The 11150-nt window shown below is 40.1% G+C and overlaps 1 protein-coding gene across 1 annotated transcript in view; it reads right to left on the reverse strand.

Annotated features, from left to right (window-relative positions):
• The window catches only part of LOC116036831 (transcription factor IIIB 90 kDa subunit-like), a 125496-nt gene that overhangs the window by 44424 nt on the left and 69922 nt on the right, over positions 1-11150 (reverse strand). The window contains exons 13-16 of the mRNA XM_031280495.2: positions 10582-10643; positions 8979-9060; positions 8681-8736; positions 6471-6736 (exon numbers count right to left, since the gene is read on the reverse strand). Of these exons, the coding sequence (XP_031136355.1) occupies positions 6471-6736; positions 8681-8736; positions 8979-9060; positions 10582-10643 (466 nt within the window). The remainder of the gene's footprint in view (positions 1-6470; positions 6737-8680; positions 8737-8978; positions 9061-10581; positions 10644-11150) is intronic.

Consider the following 11150-nt stretch of genomic DNA (forward strand, 5'->3'; position numbering starts at 1 on the left):
TTCCTGCTCCTAATGGCTTGTGGGTAGTGTTGCTGAAAACTGAAAAACCGCAGGGGTTGAAAACATTGTTGTGCATTCAACGCGACAAAGTGCAGAGTTCAGCGATTTCTGTATAAATTGATGGAGCGAGTTTCCATTCAGGAAGAGAATGAATGATTCACAACAGCATTGCCCATGAATGTTTCATTGACGAGACATGGCAGGAATGCATTTTAAAAATTCAAAAGGGGTTGAACACTTCAGGAGCACCCATTCTTAAAAATCACCAGTCAGTTCTTGTGCCAGTGAAGCCCCCCCTTCAGACAAGATCAAAGCCAAAACATGAAAATGGAGATGGTGCTTCATTCATGGAGCATGTTGGCTTTCCAAGGAAGAGATTTGTCATTCTGGCAACAGCCATTAGCCAACTGGAGCGGCTCAAATCCAGTAGCCTCTCAGCTCTGTTGTTGTTGGACTGGTGTTATCAAGGCTGCTGCTTGCAAACTTTGATCAATACTGGGGTCAAATGATATGTCAAGATACACTGTTCAAAAGTTTGAAAACTTGATTGGGTCCAAGCAACTGGGAAATATATAAACATAGAGGACTACTTTATACGTCTGTCTAGGTCTTTGATGCTTTCAGGTTGTAGAAAGTCCTCTTTACAAATAAATGTTTAGTTTTGTACATGGAGAACAAAACACTGTACAATGGTTCAACCAGACTGACAAGTGAAAGGGCAGAAAGAGACAAAAATCCCTCTGAGCAACAGTTGAATAAGAAGAGAAACAATCAACAGTCAGTGGTAAAAGAAACTGGAATCTTAGCATTAAAATGAGTGCAGATTCAGATTTTTTAGTGTCAAGAGCCCAATATCTAAGCTTATAACAAGCTGGAATAAACAGGCAACGTGTTGCTTTAGTTAAGCAATTCTTCAAACTTCTCAATAGAAACAGAAGGTTAGTCTAGGGTCACTGTTAGATTATCAGCTCAACATACCATGGCCAGACATATCAGTTTAAACCTCTTCAATCTAACCACTGAGCAGACTGCAGAGGGCCCAAAACAAACTAACTCAACATTTAGAGCCACATTGCACTGTTTTGCTTCAATAATGATCGAGGGTCACTTATAGGGCTGCACGATATGAGAAAAATATCCAATTGTGATTATTTTGACCAACTAATACTCCAATTGTGATATGATGTACGATATTGGAGGGAATGATCATTTTTGTAACATTATACCTGGTGCGATGATTCCTATCTAAAGTTAAACGCTACCAAAACGAAAGACATGATAATTGATTTTAGAACACGCGCTGTTGATCACGTCACTACGATTATTAAAGGACAGGCTGTGGATCAGGTGGAGAGTTATAAATATCTTGGTACAGTGATAGATTCAAAACTGTCATTTGAGTTGAATTGTGATATGGTCTGTAAAAAGGGTCATCAACGTTTGAGTTGCCTTAGGAAACTTGCCAAATTTCACATTGACAGATGTATGTTGACTTTGTTTTATCTCGCTTTTATTGAATCTTTTATGTCATTTTCCATAGTGGTGTGGAAGCCTGTCAGTGAAGAACAGAAACTCCTTAAACCAAATTGTAAGATGGGCAAGTAAGATAATAGGATTAAATCAAAGGAACTTAGGAAATATTTACACAAATCAGCTGTACCGGAAAGCAAGTGCTGTCTTGAGTGATCGGTCGCATCCCTTAAGGAATGATTTTAAGTTACTTCTGTCTGGTCGCCGGTTTGCGGCTTTGAGACGGAAAACAAGACGCTATAAGAATACTTTTGTTCCATCTGCAATTTAATTCCTAAATAATAAGAGAGAAGTTTTAGTACTTGACAGTTAATATGGATAGAGGATATGTATGTGTTATGGCGCAGTCTGTCATGATGTCTATTTGTTTACTTGTAAATTTGTACGTGAAATAGTTGTATGTTCTTATGTCTTTTATGTGGATGACCGAATTCTTCTTTTTATCTGTAAAACAATTTTACCTGCGGGTATGAAATAAAATTACCTTGACCTATTCTCATTTTCATTGAAAAATACTAAAATTAAAAAAATGACTAGTGTGATTTTTGGGAGGATCTGTACCAAACAAAGATTTTTTCTTTAGTCTGTAGGATACGATTTGTAGGCTGGCACCCCAATACTTCATTCAGAATGGTTTGACACATATTTTGCATTTAACAAATATTGCGCCCCCATTGCGATTTGGATATTGCACTAGTCCATATTGCGATTAATTGTGCAGGCCTAGTCATTGACGCTTTTCTGGACTGGAAAACTAATTCAACATCCAAGTTCCAACAGTATTTTCCCCAGTCATGCATCACTGTAGGGACATCCACTAAATGAAAGTTTGAATCATTGAATTTTTCTATTGGGGCCTAAACTACTTCTTTTTTTTTTAAGATTCTTTTTTTTGATAGGCCTTTAATGGATAGGACAGCTAGGTGAGAAAGGGGAGAGAGAGGGGGAAGACATGCAGGAAATCGTCACAGGTCGGATTCGAACCCTGAACCTCTGCGTCGAGGCATAAACCCCCATGTTTATGTGCGCCTGCTCTACCCACTGAGTTTATTTAAAAATTATTTAAAATGTAAATAATACATTTGGTGTCTGAATTATACTGTAAAGATAGCCGTTATTGAATGAAAGAAGACATCAATATAACAGCTGATTCATAGCTTTTTAGTTGCTAGACCTACTGTATCTCCACATCGCTCTGTCAGTGCTGGGTATGGTCTGGCTACACCACCTTTCAATTCTGGGATAGGGGGAAAAGCTCTGGCTTGTTTGTATTTCTTTAAACCAATCGCAGCCGTCCTGGGCGGCGCTACACCCTGATAGTGGAGATAGCGAGAGGGGAGGGACATTCGGCGCCTGTCAGGCTTTATCCCAGAAATGTACATCCATTGAGCCAGACTAATAGCTTTTGCACGGTTGCGTATGTTTTCTATCGGTTAATCGTTTAGTCTACAAAATGTCAAAAACAAATAGGTCTAAGGTCAAATCTACATGTGGCTTGTTAGAGGGAGAAATAGCTAGCAGTTAGTTTGATGCAAAGGGTCTCTCCACTAATGCAACAGCGGCAGAATCGTCACTTAAAAATGAGACTGTGATCTTCAAATCATTTATTGTGGAGCCACAGAATGATCCATTGTATTTAGGACATCGAGGATCCACTTAAAAAAAAAGGATGAATGATGAATAGGAAACTTGAGCAGCAGGATGCAGATTAAAGTCTGGTCAGACAGACAGTGTCCTTGAGCAAGACACTGTATCACACTGCCAGCGTCCCTGTGCTGACGCCGACCTCTGACCTCCCTGTGGACCAGCGTGAACACAAAAGCCAATTTCCCCACGACCATCAATAAAACATCACATTACCGCCCTCTAAGTGGGAAGTGCTGTAATGTGTCATCATTTGTGTCATCAATCATCTTGTCAGAGGAAGAGTGTGGGCTCTTTTTTTAATCCCGAAACAGTGGCTCTCGATGATTTTGGTCATAATTGTGAGATTTGGTCTGGTTTTAGGGTTATTTTCTATTTCTGTTTCTCCGTTTCTGTTTTTTCTTCAGTGTCTGCTTTTGTTTTTCGTGTCAGTCATTTTTTTCTGTTTTCTTTTTCCATCGTTTTTGAGTTTTTTGTGTTTATCTCAGTTTTTCAGCTTTTTCTATTTTTCTTGTTATGTGTTTATTCAAGGTTTTTTGTTGAGGTTATTTTCTGTTTCTTTATTCTTTTAGTTTTTTGTGTCTTCCTCTTTCTCAGATGTTCCAGTTTTTCTGTTTCTTAGTTTTTCCATCTTTACATTTTTCTCATATTTTCATTTTTCAAGTTTTTCTTTTTCTCTTTTCCATTTTTGTGTTAAATTTTCATCTCTTTGTGTTTTTCAGTTGTCTGTAACAACAAACTTCCAATGAATAGTTGGCTGTTTGAAGGGTAAATAATGGAAAACACACCGATGGCTGATCGGGGGTCTTTGAGCTTCAGTGTCTTGCTCAAGGACATGTGGAGAAGAGGAGCGGGAGATCAAACCACCAACCCTGTGACTGAAGAACAACACACTCTTGAGCCACAGCCCTCATACAGCATAGATTATCTTATCTTATTTGACAACATCTTAGTTAGAGAAAATGCTTGAAGGGTTTCCATTAAAGTGAATTCCAAGTTTCATATTTGTTGCTGTGACCCGTTTTCCTCTCTTTTGTACACAAACAGGCTTTGGCTGCGATCCTTAAAGTCTGTAATATGTTTGTTATCTTGCTTTTATTTATGTTAACATCCTTGTCATTCTTAGAGAGTTGAGTGACAAACCCATTTAGTTAAAGAGCGTTTTTTTAAATCTATATATATTTTTCTTGAAGAGAAACTGCGGCTAAAGACTCCCAACTGCTATAAATAAAAAAATAAATGAACAGACTTATCAAACTCCTCGGTAGGTCTGGGACCAAATACAGTGAATTATTACAGAGCCCAGGACAGGGTTTACGAAGGCCCTGCAAACTGCAACCAGATGACTCAACACAGTGTGAGGGAGGAAAGAGGTAACGGGGGTAGGGGTGTTTCCCTTAATCACTAAACAGCTGGCTCTATAAGGCTCCTGTAAAGCTTTAAGATGGTACCTGAAACCAACATTAACTGAAAGGGCTTTAAGTTTTTAAAAGAACCACGGGAAACCAATTTCCACCTACACCAAACCAACTGAAAGCTTTTCTCCTCGCTGCAAAAAACCCCATTAAAGCTGTCTGAAAGGCTCGGTACGATCAGTCCCCTGAATGCATGTCGTGGGGTGTGGGGGGGGGGGCCAATAGCCAGAGACAAATCCTGGCAGAGAAGGTGGAAGAAGAGAAAATCCCACAAGAGTTAAGAAGCAAAAAAACACTGAGCATCTGTCCTCCTGTCGCAGGTGATTATTCTGGGCGATAGGAGAAGGGCCGCCTCATCATTATGGAGGGCAGCCACCGTCTTGTGCCAGAAAAACTAAACAAAAAGCGAGTGGCTTTGACCCCAGTGGCAGAGGAGGGACGGCTGGTGTTGCATCAGACACGAGCAAACACTCTGCATCCATCTCGCCTTCATTCAATCCAGCATCTGCTGTTTGCATTGAGGATTATTAACTGAGGGACTGAGCAAACATAATTAAATATGGATTCATGTACTTTAGGTGTTGTTTATACGGAGCGTGCTGGTGGTTGACATCACAGGTAACGGTGGTAACAAGTGAAGAGCACAAAGTTATTATCTAATTAAATTCAGAAGTATTTAACATGATAGGCAGGAATGGAAAAGATGCTAATACAACAGCTGTTATTTTATGAGTTTGTGTTTACTCAACATCCATTGCAGCTCCTTAATATGCTCACAATATGGAGGAGATTTGACATCAGATCTGATGCTAACAAAGAGAAATAGACAGACAGCTCGATTAAAATTTGTATTTAAGTGGATTTCAGACAAATGTAGTCGAGTAAATAGTACAACATTTGAAATGTAGTGAAGAAGAAATATAAAGTAGCAGACAATGGAAATACTTAAGTAAAGTACAAGTAGTCAAAAAAGTAAAGTACATGGGTAAATGTACTTAGCTACTTCGCAAAGGGACTACCGAATATCTGTCAAGTTATATCCAAGTTTATTTTCCCCTTTAAGAATGGGATGAATTCATGTGATGGTTGTTTTGATGGTTCTTGTTTTATTGTCTATTTTCATTTTATGTATTTAATTGGTATCTAATCTTTTATCTATTTGATCTAAAATGATTAGATTAGACAGTTATTAGCCTAAGTCAAAAACTACCAGCGGATGATCGGAATTTCCTACTGCAGCAGCAGATGTAGATTATGTTCACTGGTGCAACTAATCATTTAGTCTATAAAATGTAAAAAAACTAATGCAAAAAAGGACAAACAAGACCGTGGAGCCAAAGCTGCTGAATTTGTTAAACCAACAGTTCAAAACCCAAAGACATTCAATTTACAACAACATAAAACACAGATAAGCAGTAAATCTTCACATTGGAGATACTGGAGCCAAATTATTTTATCGATAATGTTTATGAAATGGCCAAAAATCGTTATTGGCTGTAAACCTTCTGTCATCAACTTTAAATAATGTACCATATATCAGTACACTCAATACAAGGCTGATATTGCCACACACACGCACACTGTGATTTTCTGTCTGCGCCCCCACTACTCTGAACGCTGATTTGCCACACTTCCCAGAATGACTTCTGGAACCGCTAACAAATGGTGTGAACCTGTTTTCGTGCACAGAAATATGTCGATTGGGATTGTACAGTGTCAATGATCAGTCAGAAAACCTGATCCGGTTTTTGGACTTTGGATAAGGTGTTAATCTGGTTCTCGACCAACCCGAATATACCTGGTGGTTTATTCTAAAGAGACCGGGTACAGACGCCTGACTGATTCACCTGCTCACAAGTATAAAACATGCCGTCCACCGACCTTTTTCCCAGGGTGCTGAGCGGCGTGCTGAGGCTGAGTGGAACCCGTGCAGGTTGGCGGTTGCGTCCCGTCAGTTTGGTGGCAGACGGCTCCTTCTTCGGGGTCTCGGCCTGGCGAGCCGGGCTGGCGCCGGGCTTGATGTTGAGGTCCTTCAGGACGTCATAGTTAATCTTGTTGGAGATCTTCTTTTGCTCCAGCATCTTCTCGATGGCCTCGTCTGCGGTGTTGGCTCGGATCGGGGGGTGCCTCTTGATGGGTCCTCTGGGCTGTCGGGGGAAAAGACCACAGTACAAAATAGCTGTTATCAAAGAAGAACATGTATCATAATGAGCAAAAAAAAAAAAAAAAGCCAACCCAATACCACCCGGATTGCAGTGCCACATTTTAAAACAGGTCATGATTAAGACCTTGTAGTCGATCTAACTTTACTAAATTTACTCCAATTCCACTCAGAAGATGAGGGTCAAAGGCTATCTGGAAATGTTTGGCTTCCTATTAGACCAATTAGGTCGCAGATGAAAAGGATTTGCGAGAGGAACATAATCTGCATGCAAATGTACAGCTGAACACATTTCTGTAATCAGCCATTTATCTCAATTAGGACGCCACATTGGGGTTCTCACCCAGTTTCAGTTATTCAACAACATTCACCTTGACCTCACTCCACATTATGGCTACAGATCAGCAGAGATTCTCTTCACTGGAACCAAAAACTTTTAAACACATTTCACAATGACATGGGTTTAAATCTCACAAGTTTATATACACATTGACTTCAGGCAATTTAATTTGAAATCCTGAGCTGACAGTACCCCCCACAACAGCCGCTAATCAACTCACATCGTTAAGTGTTATAAGCCACAAAAGTATGCTTGCTTTGTCATGCACACACAAAATGAGAATGGCCTCCGTTTTATTCATTTATTCACTCATTTGTCAGTGAAATGACAGAGTGTGGCTGCTTGGATCAGTGCGGTCAGGAGGCTGCATGTCTCATTAGATCTCTGTTCCACTGCAGTTGAGCCAGCTAGTTAAAACTAGTGAACAGATGTTGACTCTAACAAAGGACCTGTGCCAAAACCAGTAATGGGACATGAGAGGCCGCCTGTCTGTCTGGTTTTAGTCTGATCATCTGTCTGTCTCACTCTGCATCTGTCTCACAGTGTCACTATGACTATATATGAGTGTCTGTCTGCCCACCTGACCTGATGAATATTTCACTACTTTTTTTTTAAAGATTATTTTTTTGAGCTTTTTGACCTTTATTGATAGGACAGATGAAGGCAGAAAAGGGGGTAGAGAGACGGGGGGGCGACATGCAGCAAAGGGCTGCAGGTGGGACTCGAACCTGGGCCACTGCGTTAAGGACTGAGCCTTGGTACATGGGGTGCACGCTCTACCAGGTGAGCTACCAGGGCACCCCACAACCACATTTCTTAATAGGTAACTTAGTTCTCCCACACTACACTGCTCCTCTGCACCCTTCACCGGCTCCCGGAGGCAGATCCACGGCTAAGGCCCATCCCACATCCAGGACATGGTCCGATCATACACCCCCAGCCCGTCCACTACGCCCTGCTGCTGCCAAACGGCTTGCTACCTCCTCACTCTGAGAGGGGCCCTGCTACTCAACACAAGCTCCACTGTTTGCTGTCCTGGCTCCACCAAAATGGAACCAGTTCCCTGCTGACATCAGGACAGCAGATACCCAACGTGTCTTCCTTCACAGACTGAAAACTCACCAGCTCTTGGCCCATGAAATGATTGGAAATAAAGAAAAGCAAAAAAAAAAACCTCTCTCTATGTTGTTGTTTTTTATTTTCTTTATTTTTTTAAATGTAGCATTTTAAGCAGTTTTGCTTGTTTGGTGAATTTTATCTACTCGAAACTCTAAAACAAAAGGATTAAGCGCTCCTTTGTGGGTTGAGAAAATTCTCCTCATGCTTAAGATAACTAAACAATTTAAAAGCTAAAAACAAGGCTGATTTTAGGGCTGAATGTTGACCTTTTTGGAGATCCATAGCTTTCTAAGGACTGCGACAATATGCAACCTGTGAGGAGCCACAACTGTTTGTGTTTCGGTCTGTTTGCTTGAATGTTTTGAGACCACCTCTGAGTGTCTGACCATCGCTCTTTGCTTCCTGTCTTTGGCGAGCTCTGACAAGCTGCCCTTTCCTTATCTCATAGTTTTTAAGGCTGCATGCTGTTACCTTCTTCTCTTTGTAGATCCCGAGCTCCTTCTCCTTCGCTATCTTTGCTTCCTTCTCTGAAAGCAGAAACAAGAAACAGTCTGAACATACAAACTAAGATAACAACATCAATATGACACAGTGCGAGGTCACCGCAGGACGCTGGTAGGTTCAGTCGGACGTTTAACTCTGTTGGGCTGATAAAATACTGAGTGTGTAAGGTAAGTTTTGGGACAACTGAGCCACTGCAGGCAAATAAAAGTTAAATTCTGCATTGAAACACAACCAGCACAGAAATCATGTTGCACTGTGAACGTACCTCTCTGCTCTTTGAGGTAGTCAGAGTTTTCTGCCATCCACAGTGCCGTCTTCACTTTGATTTCTGTGTCACTCAGCAAATACTGCAGAGAAGCAGTGGAGAAGAACAAAGACTAAGATGGTATTTTTGTGTATTAGGTCAAATGCTCTTAATCTAAGCTGTCTGGGAGCCTGGGTAGCTATATATATATATATATATAGAGAGAGAGAGAGATTTACTCCTCGACGCAGCTTTGTTGTCAATCTCCCCTTTCATGTCTTCAGCTGTCCTATATAAATAAAGGCCTAAAATGCCCAAAAAAAATTATCTTTCCACTGTATATACCTGGCCCATAACTGTATGTATACAATATGTTAATTTTTTGTTTTATTTTAAGAACTGAGCAGACAAATCTCCTCCATGGACACACACAGTGATCGGCTGATACTCCGGTGTAAATCCGACAAAGATGAGGTTCACTAAACACAATGTACTAAAGGGCAACATTGCAAAACATGTTCATAGTTTTGTACTTAAGTTTAAAGTAAGATACTTAAATATGCAGTGTGAGTACTTCAATTCTGTTTATTCAAATTGAAGGGCACTGTAAACCATTGTGGGCTGATTATGACACTTTGAAAGGATAATTCTGTTAACTAATTTGAGTCGAAGCCTTAGCCATCTCTCCTGTTGGTTACAATAACACTGTACTCTCAAAAGCCAACAGGCCAACAGATGATCCAGATGAGCTAAAACACTTCATGTGGAGGTTAAGCTGAAAGTGATGGTCATAATTTCTCACAGCGCAGAACAACTGTAGGTCAAAGTTGAAGCTGAAAGTACATTGTGATGGATGTTTGCAACGGAGAGTAATACTTTTGTTTTCTCTTAGTTTGATTAACTTGTTGGTCGTTTCTCCATCTCATCGTTTGACTGATCGAGTTCCTTGACTTATCAGATTTCTTTTTAGTGTACTCAGCAATGACTTGAGTTTGTTCAAAGGTAGTGTAGACTAAGATTGACAGTGGGAGTACTACTAGAAATGTTTTTCTTTCCTTATAATTTGTTAAATGTGAAAAACCCCAGGAGGCACCACAATCTTAAAATAATAATCTCTAAAATAGAGAAGTTCAATCAACATGAAATACACAGTAACATAAACATGCATCCTAAGATTGTTTTTTCATTTAATTGTATTCTGATTAAGTTAGTCTTTTGTTACGTGAAAGCTTATTTATTTTTATTTATTATTTGTTGATTTTAATTTGCGTTTTGAAATGTGCTTTTTTTGATAGAGTTTAGTTGTTGAATGTTGAAGAATTCATGTCATCGAAAACGATCACTTGGCTCATGATGAAACTTTCAACCAAAATTTCACTAAATCTGTTTTAATATTTTGCGATATCCTGCTAACAAACAGAAAACTCCAACATTAACATTGTAAATTCAGAACAAAAAGAGTTCAAAACCAAAGAGACATTTTTGAGAGTTATCAAAGCATCTTCAGGAAAGGGAATTTTGTTCAGTAGTAGGACAGAGAATTCTGATTTCTTCAGTTTAGGAACTTGTAATTGTTAAACTTCTGTGTGTTCCAGTGTTATGTCATTAAACAGCAGGTACCTACCAGCTCTATCTCACTGTCATCTATCCCACTCAGGTCCAGCTCCCCGCTGTCAGCAGCACCATCTGTCACACATACAAATCACAACAGACACACTTTAGACAATTTGCTGTAACGCACGTTTTCACGGCAGCTTCCACGTCCCAGAGGGGTTCAACAGGAAACAGCAGCTCCATCGGCCTGCTGCATCTCTTCCTCGTGGAGCATCTTCCATCGAGGGTTAATCAGCAAATAAAACAGCACTGGGACTTCTGATAAGACGTTAATAGGCTTAACTGGCGTTTAAGCGGATCTACCTTAAACACACTTTCTTTTCAATTACGATACGCTCCCTAGATTGCAACGCGCTTTATTTTGAAACATGCTGAATCGGCAATTTGCATTTTTCATGCTGCGATGCCCGAATCTCCCGCTTTTCCCTGCGTCTCTTTGCGATAGAGCTGATTGCAAGAGTGAAACAACAGACATTTTTAATGCGTTGATAAAAGAAAAAAGGTGTTTCGAAATCCCCAGGTGTGCACACAGTTCAGTTTTGGAAGAGAAAGGTTCAGAGAAAATGTGATTGACTTTGA

The sequence above is a fragment of the Sander lucioperca genome, chromosome 18 (assembly GCF_008315115.2).
Source record: "Sander lucioperca isolate FBNREF2018 chromosome 18, SLUC_FBN_1.2, whole genome shotgun sequence".
Lineage (NCBI taxonomy): Eukaryota > Metazoa > Chordata > Actinopteri > Perciformes > Percidae > Sander > Sander lucioperca.